At 38.7% G+C, this 22,272-nt stretch overlaps 3 protein-coding genes and 1 pseudogene across 3 annotated transcripts; 3 read left to right on the top strand and 1 right to left on the bottom strand.

Moving 5' to 3' along the window:
* Positions 1-4,461: 4,461 nt before the first annotated feature.
* On the bottom strand, positions 4,462-8,393 carry LOC113281152 (signal recognition particle subunit SRP68-like). Its single transcript, XM_026529809.1, has 13 exons — positions 8,226-8,393; positions 8,075-8,141; positions 7,843-7,953; positions 7,120-7,315; positions 6,929-7,014; positions 6,605-6,800; positions 6,369-6,480; positions 6,172-6,293; positions 5,867-6,073; positions 5,567-5,676; positions 5,267-5,396; positions 5,009-5,158; positions 4,462-4,914 (listed from the first exon to the last, which is right to left on the bottom strand). Exons 1-13 carry the CDS (start codon positions 8,305-8,307, stop codon positions 4,693-4,695), a joined length of 1,791 nt encoding a protein of 596 aa, XP_026385594.1. The 5' UTR covers positions 8,308-8,393; the 3' UTR covers positions 4,462-4,692.
* A 208-nt stretch (positions 8,394-8,601) lies between these two features.
* Positions 8,602-12,482, top strand: LOC113281151 (ras-related protein RABE1c-like). Its single transcript, XM_026529808.1, has 8 exons — positions 8,602-8,757; positions 10,553-10,625; positions 10,745-10,845; positions 10,952-11,017; positions 11,298-11,395; positions 11,729-11,791; positions 11,880-11,972; positions 12,087-12,482. Exons 1-8 carry the CDS (start codon positions 8,685-8,687, stop codon positions 12,156-12,158), a joined length of 639 nt encoding a protein of 212 aa, XP_026385593.1. The 5' UTR covers positions 8,602-8,684; the 3' UTR covers positions 12,159-12,482.
* Positions 12,483-12,866: 384 nt separating this feature from the next.
* Positions 12,867-15,181, top strand: LOC113277327. The gene is made up of 2 exons (XM_026526458.1): positions 12,867-12,968; positions 13,128-15,181. The coding sequence occupies exon 2, from the start codon at positions 13,138-13,140 to the stop codon at positions 15,067-15,069; it is 1,932 nt and encodes a 643-aa protein (XP_026382243.1). The 5' UTR covers positions 12,867-12,968; positions 13,128-13,137; the 3' UTR covers positions 15,070-15,181.
* Positions 15,182-19,564: 4,383 nt separating this feature from the next.
* Positions 19,565-22,268, top strand: LOC113278840 (annotated as a pseudogene).
* Positions 22,269-22,272: the final 4 nt, after the last annotated feature.

The following is a 22,272-nucleotide window of genomic DNA, read 5'->3' as shown; positions in this document are numbered from 1 at the left end:
CGGCTAACGGATTGTCGGTATCGGATGTCGGCTAATCGGTATCCATTGACAGCCTAAGTGTTTAGCCAACCTGTTTGAATGACCTGTTGTTGATCATGTAAAACCAAACTTTCAAAAACTTCTGCGATATCATCATGTCTTCCCGATAAAACACTATATCCACCAGGAACTTGTACCCAAACAACTCTTGAGAAAGGACATGAAAAAAGAACATGCATTGTGCTTTCATCAGATTGAAAACAAAACGGGCATGACTGATTAATGTATCTGCATGCTCTGGCAAGTCTTTCCTTTGTCGGTAGTATATAAGTTAGACATTTCCAGAAAAAGTGTTTAACACTCGGCCACGTTTGAATACTCCAGAATTTCCTCCAACTTACATTAGTATTTCGAATTTTAGGAGAGACCTGCATATTACCCAAGCTGATCTCATGCAACTTATTATAAGTTGATTTAAGAGAGAAAATCCCATTTCTAGTTAGTTAAGCTCCAGATAAGCTTATCTTCAGCTGCCACAGAAATTCTCATATTTATGATCAGCTAAGTTGTTTCCGAATCAAAAAGATATCGAATCAGCTCTGCATTCTATTTCTTTCTATCCTGAGTAAAGAGCTCTTGAAACCAGATATACTTGTCATTGTCAGCTACACCCTGTCTTGGAACTGGTGGATTATTCATGCCTACAATCCAAACCAAAGCCTTTTTCCATTAGCAAGTACCAGGTAGGCTAGAGATTATCTCATAAATGGATAACATAGTTTTTACACCGGCCTGTCAAGCCTTGCACAACCCACACTATGGTAGGCACATACTTGACGCTACCTGCGCCGCTTTTGTGTTTATTTTTGGGACCATGTGGAGAAACACCGTTTAAATGGAATTACGAATTCTCGAATATTAACACGGATATACTTACACCCTACCCATGTTGCAGAAGCTACGGGGGGTTTCCCCTTCACAATCCTTCCAACTGCAGCGCTACAGGGGGATTCCCCCCCTTCACACTCTGCAGGGTTGCATTTACGTGTTCACTTATTGAGGAACAAAGGAAAATAACAAGGGAAAACGAGGGTCGTTTAGTCTACGTACCGAAATCCTACCTCTTTCACGTGGATCGCCGCTCTCCATGTTTGTCTGTCCAACGCCTGCTCCTGCGATAAGTTTCGGTTGTTCATGTCCCGCTTTACGGACTCGTCCCATGTCGGTTTCGGTCGGCCTCTTCGTTTCATCCTTCCTTCGGCGCGCCTAATGCGACCTATTCAAACTGGTGCATCAGGCGGTCTTCGCTGGAGATGCCCAAACCAGCGCAGCCGGTGCTGGGTGAGCATCTCCTCGATTGGTGCTACCATAAGCTTCTTACGTACGTACTCATTACTGATCCGATCATACCTCGTATGCCCGCATGTCCACCTCAGCATCCGTATCTCTGTACTACGCAACTTCAAGGTGTCCCGACTATTCGTCGCCCAACATTCCCCACCATACAACATCGATTATTATCTCCTTTCCGACCAACTAATTATTTTATTTCCTTTCCCTACTCTCAATCGACTATTATCTTTTATGCAAGGAATCTTTTTCTGTATCCCATTCGATATCTAAGAGCAATTTTTCTTAATACCGGCATGAAATAAACATGTGCACCAAAAGTACTTGGCTCTCATTGCTTTTACCCGCTGTTCATCTGGATTAGTGCAAATTCTCGGTGCAACCCTGACTAAGAGAGCTTGGTTTAGGACTTTCTGATTTGGGAATCCTTGGCCACCCAAATTTTCGTGTAAACCTAGAAATTTCCACTATGCAGCCTAGTTAGTAAGTTCACGAATCATTCGCGAATCATTCACGAATTTTTCCGTATCACGAATTTTACCGTCTTATTCGCGTACGTTTGCAACTCCGAACCCAAATCACGTATTATGTGGCATTCCCGGATTATTCGCGAATCGTTCACGAATTTTACGTATCCCGAATGATACGTCCGCTTAATTCGTCATAAATTCTTTAGCTTTTACTTTTCAAAGACTCCATTTTTGGGCTTTACTGCCTCCCGAACATACACGACCGAATATTAGACGTGTTGTAATTTTTATGAAACAAAAACAACTGAAGAGATTTGAAGGTGAAGGTGAGAGAAATCTCAAACTCACTAACCAAGCATCTAAACCACCATACGACGTCCTCTTGGATAACTAATGTTGTATATATTATTAATATCATCATATTGAGTTTATTTTTTCCTTAAATAACTCACACATATGCATAAAAATTGGTCTATGACCTTATAAATACAAATTATTTGTTATATATAGATACCGAATTTTCAGAGCCGAACTCACATTTATAAATCGAATTATACACGTACGTATGCCGTTCCGAATTAATGACGAATCACGTCCCGTTAACCGAATTTTGGACCGAATCTGGATTTTACAAAACCGTATAATACTCGTACGTTTGTCGTTCCGTACGTTTGCCGAATCCCGAATTGCTAACTAGGCTATGCAGTATACGTCTCTTTTTTTCTTCAAATCTGCAAGGGCATTTTGGTCTTCTGGGAACCAGAGAAACTAATTCATGAAGGGTAAAACGGTCATTCTGAATATTTGATCCGTTAGAGCATCCACAGTGGGCGATCAAACCCATTTATTTGGTCGAGGAACGAGACACAGTGGTACGGACTAAAGACTAAAATCTGGACCAAAACCCAAATTTCAGACTATATTTGGTCTGGGACCAAGACCAAAACCAAATTTGGTCGAGCGGAGATTAAAAGTTCGTCGGGAGTGGGGCGTAAGTATAAAATGCGCCTGACGAAAGTTTTTGAATTAAAAAAAGAAAAAAAAATGAGGCGGACATTATATGTCCGCTCTTTGAAATTTTTTTTTTTTATTAAAATAGAGAAAATGGGGCGGACATACTAGAGTCCGCCCCTTGAAAAGTTGTTTTCAAAATTTTTTTAAAAAGAATTGGGCGGACATATTTAGTTCGTCCCATGAAAAAATGTTTTATAAAAAAAAGAGGGACGAACATATAGTATTCGCCTGATAAAAGTTATGTGGGACGGATATTTGAATTACGCTCGATCAAATTTTAGTCGGGTACCGTTGCTTGTTGCCACGGACTAAACCTAAAATTTGATCTTTTTTTTGGTATTTGGTCTTTGGTTTTGATCGCACCATTGCGTGCAGTTGCCCTTAGGGTCGTGTACCAGTGTACAGAGAGCAAGTACTAAAGCCCCACCAACTTTCTCATGTGAAGTACTCTCTCTGTCAGTCTGTTGTTGTTTATGTGCTGACAAAGAGCCTGTCATTTGTTGAGAGCATCATTAGTCTAGTGTTCTTTTGTCTTTTGACCACCACCATACCATTGTCTATACATTGATCATCATCATCTAGGCCTTCTTTAAAATATGCACCACCACCACCCTGGACCAGGGTCCATTGTTTGTTTATTGCAATGTTCACAGTACACACCGCCACCACCATCACCAACGCAGCACATAAATTAGCTTTGTCTTAGAGAGAGACATACCTAACCTCATCTTAATAACTATATATAAAGTCAATTAGGGTGTTAGATTAGACATCGCAAACTAGTATACAATTTAGTAGACAGAAAAATGTGTGCAAGTATAAAAACAGGGAAATTAGTGGAAAATATAAATTATATAGCACGTGTATGACAATAATATTTTGTACATAAATCCAATTAATTAAGGGATAATGGGGAGAAAAATCCTTGACATGTTACCCTTGAACTATATTTAAATTCGGTGTGTCGCCATTTTTTAGTTAGTACCTAAATCTAAATGAGAACTACTTGGAAGTGAACCTTTTTTTTTTTTTTTGTGTGTGCGTGCGCATGAGCTTCTATTTCCACAATATAGCGCTTCTAACTGGCAGTGGCAGGTGCTGCGAAAAATAACTGGCTTGATTCAATCTGAGGAGTGCAAGTATACAACCATGACAAGAGATATCATTAACTTAATGATCACAAGGAATTTAAGGATACACTTTTTTTTTTCAAGATGCTAATAAAAATTGAAAGTTGTACGAGACAAGTAGTGAGGCTAATGATGCTAATGTTTTAAATAAGTTATTTTACTTTCTTACTTTTAATGGCAAAGTTGTTGTGGTGTTCTGAGCTACACAGACCACAAAGGCGTTCGATATTTAAGAATCACCTAAAATAAGATGGGATAACTTTTTACTTGTGTTCTTACCACTAGAAAATGTTGCGAGTCCCTGCAGCACTTCTTGTTTTCTTTGTTGTTCTTCCGACTCTAAGACCCCCAGTCACCAGGTACAGGAAAACTAAACTTTAAAATCAGCAACACTCAGCAGTAAAGCATTATAATTTTCTTGTAAAGAGCTATGAAAGCTGAACTCTAAAAAATTGTTCAGGAAAGCTTAACTCTAAAAAAATTGAGAACGTAAGAATTCGTTAGAAAGAAAATGTTGATTAGTACGCAGTAACAAAATACCTTTTTAAATTTGAAACCAATTTGTATAAACTTTTTTCAGCAATTACTGTTATTTGTTACTCTGTTAATACCCTAAAACTCATTGATCTGAACACAGATAAACCCTTCAGAGGTAAGCTTTTCAACTCACAGTTTGTAGAAAACTTAAAAATCCTCCTCTTCTAGAAAATGATAATACTGAAACAAAATCATCTACTGAGGAGGAGGTTTCATCCCCAAAACCTACTGATGAGACCCTTCTTTTCCTTCTTCATCCTGCTCTCAAGAGATGGGAACTCGATGGAGTTAAACGCGATATCCAGGACAATTGGATTCCGTGGAACTGCCTGGAAAACTGGAGGGAAGGGTTCGATATGTGGAACTCCTTTGGTGTTAGGATCAGCAACTGATGATTCGTAAACATCAAGTTTCTCGAGAAGGAATATCTTAGCCTACAAGTTCGATAGTGAAAGGTAAGACACAAATAAGATTTAAGATAAAATCTTGGTAAGATCTGAACTGACCAAATAACTGTGGATTTTTTACCTTGTTGCCACCTTCAGCCAGCGATATGTTAGAGACTCCTTTTGTGAGTTTCTCTGGAGCCTTCTCCTCCTCCATAATTCCAGCAGCGTGCTCTATGCAAATGTTCGATCTGCTGTTGTTGTACAATACTTCCAGATCTTGGATTATGTCCTGTGAAATGGACTAGAAAGTTAGCACCAAACTGAAGGAAGCACTTTCGAAAATCGTAACATGAATAGGAAACTATAAGGAAGTTCAGCTAGAGTATATAGTGCTAACCTTATCAAAGCTACTCATAGATTTCAGTTTCTGGAGGGTGCTTTCAGCAAGGGATCGAGCACGGCTGTACAAAACATATGCTTCTGCCCTCTTTCCAGCCAAGCTATAAGACTTTGCCAAGTAGAAGCACCTGCAAACATACATAACCATTTCCAATCAAATAAAGTTGACACCTCGAAATGAACTCCAAGTGTCAATGTTAATAAAGTCATTCAATCCAAACATAGTTCAATTATGCAACTATTATTCACAAAAAAATATGGCTACTGAAGCATTGAAATACACGAGAAGAAAACAAACCTCTCTGCCCGAAACACCTGATTTTTCAGTTCAAATTCCTCAGCAAATGCCACTTCTTCTGGAGTGCTATCTCTCCTAGAGGTTACTAAGTCAGACAGATCACTAGTATTCTGCAAATAGAAAAGCAACGAAAGAGAATAACATTATAAGCGATCACCATGCTATACCATATTTGATATTTAGGGTTATTTACAACTAACTACAGCGTTATAACCAAATTTTATCACTATTAAAACATATAGGAGTCGATGCAAACATTGGAAGGACAACTTTCATCAAGGATTAGTAGACCCCACCTACCTGTATTAAAAGATCGTATAAGCGAACAAGTCCCTCAGGCTTTGTGGCTTTTTCAACCTTGTCATCACGATTTCTTGAAAATTTGCTTTTTGCAATGGTAACCAGCAGTTGATTTCGCTCAATCGTTCGTTGTCCCAAGACAGCGGAAACAGCTTTGTCTAAGCCACTTAAATCGTCCTTTACATTTTCTGTATCACCAGCATTAACCTAAAAGCAGTAAAACGTTAGAAAAAGGATGCACGAGAAGTCAATGAAATCCTTACAATGCAGATGCATGCTACAGATCTGGAAAAAAAAGGTTATACCAAGTCCTTGCGGATGCAGCCCCTAGCTTCATGATATGCAGCAAAAATTTTGTCATACATGACTACTTTTTTCTCAGCAGGCACTGCTGCAGAACCATGCAAATCTTTCTCCAGCTCCTGGGCTGATCAAATTTCTCTTGTTAGGAAACATCATCTAAGCAGAGAATACAGTTGCATATAATCCAACTATCACTAACCTTTTAAAATCGAGACTCGAGTCTTCGCATTTGCAACTGGAAATCTATGACCGAGCCAATTAAACTCTGTCATGGACGCTGCCTGTTGGGACCTTGCCTCATCCATAACAGCCTGCAGACCATGAAACGTGAAATACACAAAACATATGTTTATTCGCATTGAAGTATAAAGCTAGTAGGAAGTGACGTAACACCCAGTGACAAGCGTAGTTTATTGTTATCAAAACTAGTATTACCTCGAGCTTAGCTTTGAAGAGGTCCAATGCAGGCCCTTCCATCTGGCCCATATCTGCAAGTTCAGAAGTCTTTATGTTTGATTTACCAGCCTTGATTGAGCAGTAATTGATGTTGGGATCCAGCTCTTGAACACGCTCACGGCATAAGACTTGATTTTCTATGTCACCGTACTTGCCAAGTTGTTCATAAACAGCCCTGTCATTCTTATATAAGTTAGCTAACAACACTTTGTAGCAAACCCAAAGGTGAAAAGAAGTTGATGTCTAGTCTGAGAAAGGAAATATATATATACACACACACGCATGAGAGAGAGAGAGATGCACCTGGCACTCTTGAAACTCATTAATGCTGTTTCCCAATTCTGTTCGAGTTCAAAGAGAAGAGTGCCCTTCATAAAAGAAGCATAGGCCTGCAGTTCCCAACCACAAGAGGTGAAATTACCACAGGTGCAATAAAATAACGGCACAAAAAACAGGTAGAATTAAAGGTAAAAGCAAGGAGTTAAAGAATGCACCTCAGCTTCTAGTGATGTCCTGGAATCTCCTTTGACGGCACACAACTGCGCAAAAAGTGAAGCCCATTTGACTGCCTTTCTCAATCGACCAATCAAATAGATACGTTGGCATGGAACAGGCCCATTAGGCAACTGCCTTTTCTCCATGGCATGACTCCAAGCCCTTTCTGCTGTATATAGAAGTACATGGAGGTACCTAATTCAATTCCAAAACCACAACACCATTAGAATCACAAGTGCACCAGTCACATAAACTCACATCACTCGAGCAAACCACAAAACTGCGTAACATGGGAAACAAGCCATATCTAACACATTCAAAACCACAATTTCACAAATGTTTCAACCAAGATTTTATCGCCAAATATGACGCAAGCTATAGATAGCCTTGAAAGCAAAGGTAACCCATATAACTAGTAGCGTTGACTAGTAAGTTGGTAAACATACCGCATACAGCCTTATGCAGTTAAAACCAAAATTTAGGAATTGTAAACATATATGACAAAGGCAGCCAGCTCCAGTATTCAACAATATACTGTCTACTGTTATCTCCTTCTTTTTTCTTTTTTCTTTTTTTTTTTGATCGAAATGTATACTGTTATCTAGTGATACTAAACTTAAGTTTTAATGTCAATGGAACTCAACTACTCGTATTTCTTAGACAAAAAAATGAAAGAAAGTTCACATTAATACACAATGTGACTGGATCATGAATGTACATACCTAACTTCAGTAACAGTAGTCTCAGTTATAGCCCTCTTATTGTATTTCCCTTGCCCATGAGTAAACTTCAACGACTTATACAATCTCCTCAACCGCGCTGTACAGTATCTCCTACATTCAACAAAACACCAACCGGCTAAATTCCACCAACTTAAAACTCAAATCTTAATCAAAATTCACAATCACAAACTTCATCAACCAATCCACACTCAGATTTTAAATTTGAGCATACCGATAACGAGTGTAATCTCCATGGCGTAATCCATGTTGCATCTGAGCAGATTTTAATAGTTGCAGTACTGTGCAATAGATTCACAGATTCCAATCAATCACAGATATTATCAAATTAATGTTAAATTGATGAAATAGAGAGAAAAACGAACCATTAATCGAGAATTTAGGGTTCATCTGATCAGTCTTTTTGTCATCGATTTCCATCGAGATTGCTTCATTTTCCTTCGCCATTGTTAAAGACTCAGAATCGTCCTGGTTTTCCCCCTTCTTCTCCTTGATTTAGGTTACAGAAATATTTAGTCTCGGCTGTATAATGATACACGTTACGTTACGTTATTATTCGCAAAAGTATTACTGGACACGTGTGTTTCGTTACACTCCGTTTATAATAAGGACAACGAATCAGACTTGGATTCTGAAATTTCAATCTGAATGGAGGTCTGAATCTAACTCCCCACTTATTCTGGTACTATCTCCGCCTTAATTCTCTCTTTCTTCTTCTTCTTTTGTAATTTCTGTTCTTGATTTCATTATTATGCAGAAAAAAGATAGAGAAACGGATCTTAGACGGATCTTTTCTCGGGTTACCGTATTTTTGCTCATCTTTGATGGCTACTCCACCTGCAAGGGCTAGAGCTGATTATGATTACCTTATAAAACTTCTCCTAATCGGTGATAGCGGTAAGAACATCGTCACTTTTCTTTTTTTTTTCTTTTGCTAGTCAAATTTGTTTTGATCTAATTTGGTAATCTGTTGTTTTACTTGATGAAATTTCTTTATTGTATCATAGTTTTTATGAATGGATATGAATTACACAAACTTAGGCTTGAGCCAGAAAGAACAGTAGCATTTTTTTTTTTTGCTCGGTAAAAAGAAATTTTATAAAAGGAGAAAAACAGAAACAGAAGAACAGAAAACAAGATTCAAACCACACCAACCTCACGCGACAACACTATGGAGGTTGGAAAGGTTTTTCTTTCCAATTTACAACAATGTCATCTGAACAGAAACCTAAGAAGCAAGGTTCAGTAGAAGCCCAATAAAAAGTTTGTAACTTAATGGACGTTATAAGATCAGCAACATCCTTCGATTTATCTGTGAAAGTTCTTGCACTGTGCTCGTTCCAAACAGACCAAAGAATGCTAGTAGGTAATCGCTTCCAAATTTCTTTTCCTTTTGTAGAGAGGTCCAGACAATTCCAATTGGAAATCAGCTCCTTGACTGTGCTGTGAATAACTCTTGGATTTCCTGCACAATCTAAAAAGAAATCCCATATTTGTAAAGCAAAGGGACACTCAAGGAAAATGTGGTTAGAACTCTCAGGAGATTATTTGCAAAAAATACAAAGGTTAGCAATAAGAGAGCCATTAGAGGTTACAAGTGCAGAACCTCTCTTTTGAAGGTTATCCAAAGTAGGCAATCTTTCTAAGACAGCTTGCCAAAGGAAGAAAGCATGCTTTTGAGGCCAATCTTTAGACCAAACCTTGTTCTTAGGGAAATCATTGTCGATTCTGCTAGTCGAAACTTGCAAGTCGTAGGCAGATTTCACGGTGAAGTCGCCAGACTTTGTGCCAGTCCAAACTAAAACGTCATCAACATCACAGTTTAAAGACACAAGTTCCAAAAGAGGTAAAATGACAGTTAACTCAGTTATTTCGGTGTCATAAAGACGCCTATGAGAAATACCAAGATTCCAGTTAGTCCCATTTCCGTCTATAGTGCAAGCATGCATCATTAACATATTTTTAGTTGTAGAGATTCTAAAAAGGTTGGGACACAACGAGGCTAAAGTGCCTTGAGCGCACCATTTGTCTTCCCAAAGGCGCATGTTTAGACATGGTTTGGTCAGGCCCTAGCTTAAAACTGTATTAGGCAAATAACACGACCTAAAATTCGAACGGCTTATTGAAAATATTGATGTTGTTTAGGTGGTACCAAAATATTTTGTTGATTTCGTTATAATGCAATTTCTCTTTTCAGTTTGACTGATTTTACTCTTGCATTGTGCTGATTTCTTAGATACGGATTAAAAATGAAAAACATGTGTATCAGGAGAGTAGGTATGCTTTTGTAAGTTCATGCATAAATATGCAAATTAGTTTCTGCAATTTTGTGTCATCGGGGATGTTTTAACTGTTGTTGTCTATGAAATTGAATTAGATGACTCTTAATGGGTAATGAAACATTTTCTTTTCATTTTTACCATAAGTTGTTATGCTCGATTCTTATGTCGTGTCATTAGATAATAGATAGGTGAGTTTCATCCTTCCGTTAGGCGTAATGACGTTTGATCAACTTTCAGCTGAACACCTTTTATTACTGTTTTTCTGTGATTTTCTTCTTTACTGTGAACCAAGTAAATCCTTGCAGACACTTATTTTTGAACTAACTTTGTGATGTTTAACCTTTGTATATTGGATTACCACCACTCTATGATATGTATTTTGACTATTTGGTTCCTTACTACTCTTGCAGGGGTGGGTAAAAGTTGCCTTCTTTTGCGATTTTCTGATGGATCTTTTACAACCAGTTTTATTACTACTATTGGGTGCGATACTTTTAGATTTCCATTGTTCTAAAGAGCTTTTCATTCTCTTATTTTACAAGAACATATTTGTTTTACAGTTAGATCCGACTTACAAGGCTCACTCTTGTCTTCATCTGCAGGATTGACTTTAAGATAAGAAATATTGAGCTAGACAGCAAGCGTATCAAACTACAAATATGGGACACTGCTGGACAGGAACGGTTCAGAACTATCACAACAGGTAGATGTTTGCTATTTCGGCTTTGACACACTATTACCCCCTTTACTTTAATGTACAAATTCAAGTGTTTAACACCTTCACCTAAGGAGTTATCTTTCCTGTGCAGCTTACTACCGTGGAGCCATGGGCATTTTGTTGGTGTATGATGTTACCGATGAATCATCCTTTAATAGTACTTGCCCTATTCCTCCTTTCACTGATAGTTATAGTCTGATAGCTAGATTCACTTTTCAGAATTCACAATGATATTCATGTAGCCATCCACCTGTGGGCCATGGGATCTGTACCTTTTGGATTCATTTCCCTCAGTATGGTACATTTTTCTGGATCCAAGAGGTGGTTGCTCATCTTACTTCAGCACAATGAAGTTATATCATAATGTTGTAGAGTCTGTAGACTTTATTTCCTATCTTTGCTATCAGTTTCCGCGATGCTTATTGTTACATTAACAGATATCAGAAACTGGATCAGAAACATTGAACAGCATGCCTCTGACAATGTCAACAAGGTTCTCGTTGGAAATAAAGCTGATATGGATGAAAGTAAGAGGGTATGATTCGAAAGTCATTTAGTTGTTTAGAATTACCTTATTTTTTCTGTTCATTTACCATAATGGTCTGTTCCCTATCATGTTTCTTGACTGGAGATGAGAGTTTATTCCGAGTTAAAACCATAAGTCTGGTTTTATATTGTTGTTGTCATTCCCTCTCTGTAGCACTTTCAGATTTTATGGCAAGCGACTATTAGCAGCCTTCATGGCCGCTTATTTTTAAGCCTTTTAGAGCTGATATAACTGCCATTTTCATTTGATCAATTCAACTTAGTTTGCTGTTGTCAATTCTAACACTTCCTGTTTTCCTGTTTTCCTTTTTTCTTTTTCTAGGCAGTGCCTACCGCCAAGGGTCAAGCACTTGCTGACGAGTATGGAATCAAATTCTTTGAGACTGTAAGCAAAAATCTCCCTGAGGCTGAATCTTTTTCGATTATAACTGGAGATTTCATATACTGAACTTTCTTTCTTTTGTGTGCCACAGAGTGCAAAAACAAATCTAAATGTGGAGCAGGTTTTCTTTTCCATAGCGAGGGATATAAAAGAAAGGCTTACTGAAACTGACACAAGACCCGAGGTATCGAAACTGGTCCAAACCGAATACTTTCTTTTCGATAAAACACTCGATTACTATCTTCTCAAACTCCATTTCATGTCTAATTTTCTTTGGTTGGTTTGGATGTGGTTGCAGCCTTCAACAGTTAGGATTAACCCAACAGACCAGCCTGAAACCGCACCAAAATCAGCTTGCTGTGGTTCTTAAGAGAATTCATAATTTGCCGTCAAAGTGATAGCGCGCTAGTGGTGTGTGCTGGAGAAGGCAGCAAACCAATCTTGTTGGATCTAAACAACTATTGGTTACATTAATCGGTGAAGGAAGGCAGCAGGCGCAGTTTGCTTGTATTTTTTTTCTTCTTACTTTTTGGGTTCTGTGTTTTTCATTCACTATTCTTCTGTGTTTTTTTGTGTGAAAGGTAGTAGCATATGTTTCCTTCACTTTATTGATGAATTCACTATATATATTGTTGTCATCTCTTCCCTTATACTGTACGTAAAAAAGAAAATGATATATGTCGTTCTGTTCTAATAACTTGCAATCTTAGTTACGCTCAGAGTATTGCTAATGTAACTTAGCCGTGACCATATTGTCAATATCCAGTTGGCGAAATACTCGTACAGCTTCTCTTAGCCTTAAGTTTTCGAAATAACAGTGTTTTGGAAAACAGTCAAAACCAGCTTTGTTTTAAACTAACGGTGTTCTGCGCAACAAAAAGTCAGAATCGTGTTCTGAAAAAGCTGACGCCTGCCAGAGCCCAGTAGTAAAGAAGAAAACGACTGTAAGTTCATAAACAGACGGGATGGACAGCTATTAGAAGTTATAACGGAAATATACGGGAAATAGAACACTCCTATATGCCGTTATAACGTCCTTTTAACTTGTACAGACTCTCTAGTTGCTTCCAACAGCTAAAGGAACTGAGAGGAGACTTGCATACAGAGAGAGACAGAGATCTTCTGAGATTCTCCATTTTTATTCTCTCCAGCCCTCAAGAAGGAAGGAAACAAAGCAAGGGTAAATACATTTCTCTTAATTTTTGTATCTTGGTATTCTGCTCTGCATTTCTCTGTTTATTGCTTTTATACTATCCTTTTAGTTCTTTCTGTTGTGCACATGAGTAGTTTTTTGAGCTGTTTTGGATTAATCTAGGGTTTGGATCTGTTTTGTTTGAAGGTTCACAGCCATGAATCTGCTTCATCAAATAAAACAAGAAACACAAGTAGAACTAGAGACCCCTCCAGGGTTCAAAACAAGGTTATTTGGTCTTAAGAACTGTCAATCTTATGCTGGGTTACAAGAGAATATAGTAGTGCAGCCAAAACTAGAAAAAGGGGTGAAGTTGGATCTGGGCAAGGTAGATAGAAATGAAACAACTGGGTGCTCTGAGGAGAACATAAATGAAGCAGTCACAAAACCCAACGGAAATGGACAAGATTTCGGTGCTAGAGCTAAGACAAATACAACGATCTATGAGTATCCTGATCCGGAGTTCTTCGACTTTGAGATGGATAAGAGAGAGGAGTGTTTTGCAGTTGGTCAGTTGTGGTCTGTTTATGACGATTTCGATGGCATGCCACGACTCTATGCTCGGATTGACAAAGTTGGTCTATTTGTTTATTCTCAGACCCAGAAAGCTTCTTTGCCTAGTTTCAAGGTGTATATCACTTGGTTAGATGCTTCACCCGACTGCGTAGATGATATTGTTTGGAACAAGAAGGGATTACCCATTGCTTGTGGTAAATTCAAACACGGGGCGGCTGGTACACTTGATGATATTGGTGTTTTCTCTCATCAGGTTGTCTGGAGAAAAGGCAATACTTCAAAAACTTGCATCATATATCCTAGAAAAGGTGAAACATGGGCACTCTTCAAGAACTGGAATATTAATTGGAGCTCTGATCCGAATAACCATAGAAACTTTGATTATGAATATGTAGAAGTCCTGTCAGACTATAACGAGCAATCGGGAATTCATGTAGCATATTTGGTTAAGAATAAAGGGTTTGTAAGCCTCTTCAAGCCAAGTGGAGTGGCTTCATTTTATATACCACCAAGTGAACTTCTCAGATTTTCACATAAAGTTCCTTCATTTGAAACGTCTGGTATGGAACGAGATGATGTCCCTGAAGGTTATTATGAACTTGATCCTGCTTCCCTGCCTGCCAATCACGTCGGAGTATCTGATTCCCTGACGGTAAAATCTCAAGCAGAGAAGATGACTGGTGTGCCGAAAAAGAGGAAACAACCTGACAAAAACACCTTGGGCGGAGGAAATGCAAGAAGTGGCACATGGCTGACAACTAAATGCAACATGAAGAAACTGAGGGAACAAAAACTGGGTAACTGTGTTGAGCAGTCTTTAAGTAGATCAGATGGTGTGAAGCACAAGACCGGGAGTTTGGTCCCGCAAATTCCATTTTCGCATTCCCTTATGGATGATTGGGAAGTTCCAGACACTGAATTTTATTACTTTGATATCGACAAATCTCATGATAGATTCCAGGCTGGTCAGATATGGGCTTTATATTGCGAATTGGATGGCTTGCCAAAGTACTATGCTCAGATTACGAAGGTCGAATTACTACCGGAATTCAAACTGAATGTAAGATGGCTTGAAGCCTGTACCCCACCAATGGGTGTGCTCCAATGGCATGACAAGAAAATTCCAATATGCACTGGAGTTTTTTCTAGTGGTGAGACAGCGGAGTTTGACGATACTGCTTCGTTCTCCCATCTTTCAGTTGGAGCAGTATGTGAGAAGGAAAACAAGTATGAAATCTACCCAAGGGAAGGGGAGGTGTGGGCAATATACAAGAAATTCAGTTTAAAATGGTCTTCTGACGACCTGCAAACATGCCAATATGACATAGGTGAAGTTGTGGAGCGGAAGGGTGCTACAATCAAAGTGTTGGTTTTGGAAAAAGTTTCTGGTTTCGAGACGGTTTTTAAGGGTAAGCCGGGGTGTGAATTGGTACTGGAGATACCAGACAGTCAACTGCTTAGATTCTCCCATCAAATTCCTGCATTCCAGTTGACAGATGAAAGAGACGGAAAGCTTCAAGGATGTTGGGAGTTAGATCCCAAAGCAATGCCGGTTTGTCTATTCCATCTCTAAATACTAGTTACTAATGTTGGCAATGTGACTGCATATATTTATAAGCAGTATATGTAACATACTAGGTATCACCCCGCCTACGGCCGGGGCTCAACCTTTTTTCGATTTTTGTTGTTGTTGTTTGGGGCGATTCTAGTGTTTTCTGGTCGTGTCAAATTAGTCGGGGCCTACAGCCCCGACCGTGGTCCCCTACGGAAATTCTAGTATTTTGTTGGTCGTGTCAAATTAGCCGGGACCTACAGCCCCGACCGTGGTCCCCTAAGCAAATTCCAGTATTTTGTTGGTCGTGTCAAATTAGCCAGGACCTATGGCCCCGACCGTAGCCCCCTAGGAAAATTCCTTTATTTTGTTGGTCTGGGCAAATTAGTCGGAGCCCTACACAGATTTTGGTATTTTGTTGGTCGGGCCAAATTAGTCCGGGGCTTGCATCCCGTCCAGGCAAGTTCCGGCATATATATATATATATATGCTTAATAATCTCATATTTGGTATTTGGTAGTATTAGAAGATGTTTAAAATCCATCCGCAACCGTTCATTTGCGGATGGGTGTCCGGACCGTTCGTTAATGGGTTGATGCGGATGGAATTTTTAAAATCCAACGGATAAAGGATCGGTCACGGATGCAACCTTGAAAATCCGTTGGTCCGTATCCGTTAAATTAAGGACATTTATATAGTTCTAGAAAATGTTATGGATCATTTAGGAATTTTTAAGATGTTTGCTTGGGGTGACGTACATCGCATTTTTATATTTGCATATATATATAAGATATATAGGTTTTATAAGGAGTCATTTGTGTTAGCTTTATTTTCTTTACTATAAATTTTAACTAAAACAAATCCATTGGATTATCCGCATCCAATCCTTCCATCCGTGCATCCATTGGATGCAAATCCGTTGGATATGGATTGGATGCGGATGCCAAATTTGAAATCCGTAGTGCAATGGATTGGATGCGGATAAGGTGAAAACTGGTCCATACCGGCCCATGCTCACCCCGACATGCATACAGAGTTGGTAAACCTGCTTGCTAAAATAACATCTACTTATCAAGTCAATAACTTCATTCCTCGAGTCGGTATTGGTGCATGCGGAGGACGACACGTTAATCATATTTAATGTTAGCAAAGGAGATTCAATAAGCTAAGGTTCACGACAAACTTAGAGTATTACTACCCCATTACGGCAGTATCCTGTGTTAGATTTACCTCAGTTATATTTTTCGTCTAAGATATGTATTAGAATTCTATTTACATAATGATTTCTAAATTAACTACGTTTATAATATAGAAAACACGAAAAGAAAAAGAAAAGGAAAAAAATATAAATTTTAGGAAGTTAGGAATATAGGAAATCAGTAAATCAAATCTTAATTAGGGGATTACATTTGACTCTTGATTTTCTAATCCACGGCCCCGGCTGCTATGGCCCGACTGACTAAACACGACCCAATCATTACATGTTGACTAAATTTTAATGCGGGGACTATATTTGACTCTACATTTTCTAATCCACGGTCGGGGTCGTAGGTTACCCTATATTAACCGTTAAAGAATGACGCTCTTCTGTTCTATAAATACATCTACTTAGTGTCAGTCTATATTAACGGAAACTTAGTCAAATTAGAAAATACGACGCTGCAGTTAAATTAAGAAATCTAAGGATCCGACGCCGTTAAATAATCTTTAGAATCATATTTTTATTAGGAAGCCAAGAGATCGGACGGACGTCTATATAGGACATATAACCGATCAATCTCCATCGTGGGATGACGAAATCGATGATCGGATTTGTAAGGCTACACACCACTTCTTTTTATAATATAGATGTGTGGATGTATGATAAATTCTTGGAAAAAGGAAAAAATTTACATTTTTATTTGATGGGGGAATAAGGCCCAATTGGTTTCCGTTCATGCTTCCCGCCCGGTTCCACCCATATATAATATATAAGGCCGTTGGCCCCTTTGCCTGTTTCCAGCGATTGGGGATTTTAGTTTTCTCCATCTAAAAAGATTTTGAACCATGGGGAAATTAAGGGGAGACCCCAAAAAAATAATATTCTCATTCCCAGGCCCACAATTAATTTTGTATACCGTGACACTCATAATTATTTCTCTGACACCCAAAATTATCCAAAATTATTAAGAATTAATACATAACTCGTTATGCATACTATTTTTCAGGCATAACTCGTTATGCAGCCTAATTTTTCAGGGGTATAATTGGCAACGCAACTTGGATATAACATATTTAAAAATCCGCGCCTTGGAATTTTACAAATTTTATATTGTTGGAAATCTTTTTAAGAGAGCTACACAAAGAGTACAAACAACAATATCAAATTTTTGTTTTTCACGAAAAAATCGGAGGTGATCCTCATTTTAGGCTAAATTTTCGAAAACTTGATACATAATCATTATGCAGTCACCAAAAAAGATGCATAACACCTTCCGCAGACGCATAACGAATTATGCAACCATTTTCTCCATTGTATAACAAATTATGCCACTGCCTAATTTGCATAACAAAGTTATGCATCTATAACAAGTTATGTAGTCATTGTATTAGTGTGTAACTACATAAAAAAATTGATGCATAATGCATTATGCATCCATTTTCTCGATGCATAAAAGATTGTGCAACAATTTTCTCAATGCATAATGCATTATGCAGACATACTTTCGGATGCATAACAGGTTATGCATCCATTTTCGCGTCTGTATAACATGTTATGCAGATATTATTATAGGTGCATGACAAGTTATGCGGTCTTTGTTTTTGTTATGCAGATATTATTATAGGTGCGTAACAAGTTATGCTCTCTTTATTTTTATTGGTTTCAATAGTCACAAAAAAGTTACTACATAACATGTTATGCAACCATTTTTTAAATTGCATAACAAGTTATGCAACAAATTTTGTATATGCATAACAGGTTATGCAACCATTTTCAAATCTGCATAACGAGTAATGCATCAATCAAGTCTTAGCTTCCTTGTTCAGGTCATGGCAGCAGCAACACCTCTGATTCAATCGACTATTCATACAGCATGCATCCTCTTCCCTCCACTTCCTTGCTTATTCTCTGACTAGCTAACCAACAACAATATCTCATCTATTCTCGACTAGTGCAGCCAACAAACATCTCCACTTCGAATTCAAATCATCCAACAAACAGTCCATCTCCGAGTTCAAAGACTATAACACCTTTTAAAATCAACATATGTAAGCCAAGTGCGGCGGGGACCACCTCCATCATCGCAGCCACTACCATCGTCGCTGTCATTGTCGTCGCCGCCACCATTGACATGTCGTTATGGCTTCATGGCAGAGATTATCTACCAATAGCAGTCGCCACTACTAGAGTAAAAACCATTGGATTGAATACACCTATAAGGAAGTGGCACAATAAGTGTATCCCGTCACTTTGTGTTGTGTAGTTCTGCATCTAGCTCTCATCTTTTTATTGAATGCCCATTCAGTAAGGTCTTTTGGTTTGGTCTAGGTATACCTTGCCCTACCTTTAGAAATAATTCTTTAGGATGAAAATCATGGAGTGACTAAGATGAAATACTTATTGTCTGGGCAATTTGGATGTGTATGAATAAAGTGGTTTTTGAAAATTTGAAACCCAATCCTACAGATGATCAGTGCAGATGGTCTGACTACAGACGGTCAAATACGGGATTAGTGCTACAGATTTTGGAAGAAACGATTTCGCTTTTAAGTTTTTGACACTGAAAATCCACATATGTGTCCGGTTCACTACCAGATTCTCTTTATGTTCATCACAGCAGTTTCTTGCTTGAAACCCCCATCAACCACTATATTCTTCAATATCAACAACCCATGGCAGTAACAGCTCCATTAACCTTCTCAGACCCTATAATCAACAAAACCCATTTGTTATTTCATCACATAACTTCAATTTCTCCTTCTTTGTTCTATGTTGCAGCTCAACTTCATGTCTTCATTGTAAACTCTAACACAACCACCGTAAATCCATTTTTCCATCTACGAATTCAAACCCCCCTTCCTATAATTCAATTTTTATACCTTCAGTAAACCCTAACCTTCTATATAATGACCTAATTTAACCCATCAGAACACACTCCTCAATCGTCAACAACATCAGCGATTCAACTTCCAAATCCCACATCGATTTTCAACAGTAAAACCACTTCAAATAATATTTTTACTGGGAAGAAGAAGGTCCAGAAACAACATCAACAAATCTAGAAGCAGATATCAATGAAGCAGATAATAATCTTTTTCCTCTTCTTCTCAATACAGCGGCAGCCATGGAAAAAAAAGAAATCTCGGGAAAACATGATTTTTATATATTTTGGGTTTGAGAATAATTTTCTTTCAGAATTTGGGTGCGCGCCTGTAGTTTTGGAAGCGTGGGTTTCACAGTAGAAACATCAGGAAGAATGGGTCTCCCTGTAGTTTTCACATTATAGAATCATGACACTAGACAATCTTCGTTACCATGAAGAATTTCATCACCATAACATCATCATCGTCACCGCCTCTTTCTATACTTGTCCACCGAACAGATGTCCGTGCCATCGCAAACGGGTACGCAGCACAATTACAGTTCTGTTGTACCCAGAATCCCATATCTCATTCTCTTGCCCAATCAGTTCATGCGAACATAATCACCTCTGGTTTCAAGCCACGAGGCCACATTCTCAATCGTCTGATCGATATTTATTGCAAATCAAATAACACTGTGTATGCGCGTTATTTGTTCGATAAAATTCCTAAACCAGATATTGTCTCAAGAACAACTCTAATATCGGCTTACTCTGAGTTAGGAAATGTAAACTTTGCTAAGTATATATTTGATGAAGCCCCTTTAAGTATTCGTGATACGGTTTCTTATAATGCAATGATTACTGGGTTTTCACATAATAATGGCCGTTATAATGCAGTCAAACTTTTTAATGAGATGAGAAAATATGGGTTTAAACCGGATAATCTAACGTTTGCTAGTCTTCTAAGTGCGGCAGCGCTTGTAGCTCATGATGAAAGAGAGTGTAAACAGCTACATTGTAATGTAGTCAAAGCGGGAGCAGATTTATTCGTTTCAGTTTTAAATGCATTAATTTCTCTTTATGTGAAATGTGGATTTTCGTTGTTATCTCCAATGAGTGATGCTAGGAAATTGTTTGATCAAATGGAGAAGAGAGATGAACTGTCGTGGATGAATATGATCACTGGTTATGTTAGGAATGGAGAGATTGAATCTGCAAGGGAGCTTTTTGATGGGATGAATGAAAATTTACAGGTTGCATATAATGCGATGATTTCAGGTTATGTTCAACATGGTTTCATGTTAAAGGCTTTAGAGATGTTTAAAAGGATGCATTTGGAGGGTATCGAGCTCGATGAGTTTACTTATACAAGTGTAAGTGGTTGTGCAAATTCTGGACTCTTTCTTATTGGTAAGCAAGTCCATGGTTCTATTCTGCGGACAGGATGGAGGCCAGCATCTAAACTTGCACTACTTGTGAACAATGCTGTGGTTACATTATACTGTAAATGTGGGAAAGTCGACCAGGCTCGTCAAATTTTTGATAGTATGTTGGACAAGGACCATGTCTCGTGGAATGCAATTTTATCGGGGTTATGTTAGCGTTGGACGAATTGATGGTGCTAAAAATGTGTTCAATGCTATGCCAGAAAAGGATCTCCTAACATGGATGGTGATGATTTCGGGATTTGCACAGAATGGGTATGGAGAAGATGCGCTGAAGCTGTTCGACCGAATGAGAACCGAGGGCCTTGCGCCATGTGATTACTTGTTCGCAGGTGTGCATACATTTGTGTGTTTGGGGGGTTAAAACTTTTCACTAGAATACATAGAGGAACGACGACAGGCTTTTAAAAAAATGAACCAAGACCATATAAGAAATAGTAAAGGTTATAGCTGAGCCCATCCCTTTGTGATTAATAGAAAATGCAATATCATTGAATCTGGAGCTATAGAATTGAACCCAAAGGACATATAGATTTAACTTGTAAGAGATACATGTATACGCTCACGATATAGTCCTTATGTATACGTATCCTTTTCGTTTGCAGGTGCAATAACCGCATGTGCATCTCTTGGAGCATTGGAACATGGGTGGCAGCTCCATGCTCAGCTTATTCAGTTAGGGTTCAATTCAAGCCTCTCAGCAGGAAATGCATTGATAACAATGTATGCAAGATGTGGGGTTGTTGAAGCAGCCCATGTAGTATTTCGTACGATGCCTTACATTGACTCTGTTTCTTGGAATTCCATGATAACAGCTCTTGGACAACATGGTCACGGACTTCAGGCACTAAAAGTCTTCGATCTGATGTTGCAAGAGAATATTAAACCAGACCATATTACTTTCTTAATCGTTCTCACTGCTTGTAGCCATTCAGGTCTGGTCAAAGAAGGGTGCGAGTATTTTGAATCAATGGATAATGTCTACGGAATAACCCCTGATGAAGATCATTATGCCCGTTTCATTGATTTACTTTGTCGAGCTGGGAAAATCTCAAAAGCTAATGATTTGATTCAAAACTTGCCTTTCAAACCAGGGGCACCTATATGGGAGACACTTCTTAATGGTTGTCGGATTCATGGTAACATGGAAGTGGGTATTCAAGCTGCAGATCAGCTCTTTCAGTTGACACCTCAGCATGATGGGACATACATTCTGCTGGCTAATATGTATGCTGACGCCGGACGGAGGGAAGATATGGCAAAAGTAAGGATGATGATGAGGGAACGAGGGGTCAAGAAGGAACCTGGCTGTAGTTGGTTGGAGGTGGCAAACAAAGTTCATGTCTTCTTGGTAGATGACACAAGCCACCCACAGGTGCACGAAGTCTATACTTATCTTAGAGAACTGGGAGTTAAGATGAGGAAATTGGGTTATGTCCCTGATACCAAGTATGTGTTACACGATATGGAATCTGAGCAGAAGGAATATGCTTTGTCTACTCATAGTGAGAGACTTGCAGTAGGGTTTGGGCTTCTAAAGTTGCCTCGTGGAGCTACTGTCAGAGTTCTGAAGAACTTGAGGATGTGTGGGGAATGTCACACTGCCTTCAAGTTCATATCAAGGTTGGTTGAGAGAGAAATTGTTGTAAGAGATGGTAGGCGGTTTCACCACTTCAGGAACGGTGAATGTTCTTGTGGTAACTACTGGTGAAGAA

Source organism: Papaver somniferum, chromosome 5 (genome assembly GCF_003573695.1).
Source record: "Papaver somniferum cultivar HN1 chromosome 5, ASM357369v1, whole genome shotgun sequence".
NCBI classification, from domain to species: domain Eukaryota; kingdom Viridiplantae; phylum Streptophyta; class Magnoliopsida; order Ranunculales; family Papaveraceae; genus Papaver; species Papaver somniferum.
Note: the sequence above shows the minus strand (reverse complement) of the source record. Positions and strands in the feature narration are given on the sequence as shown.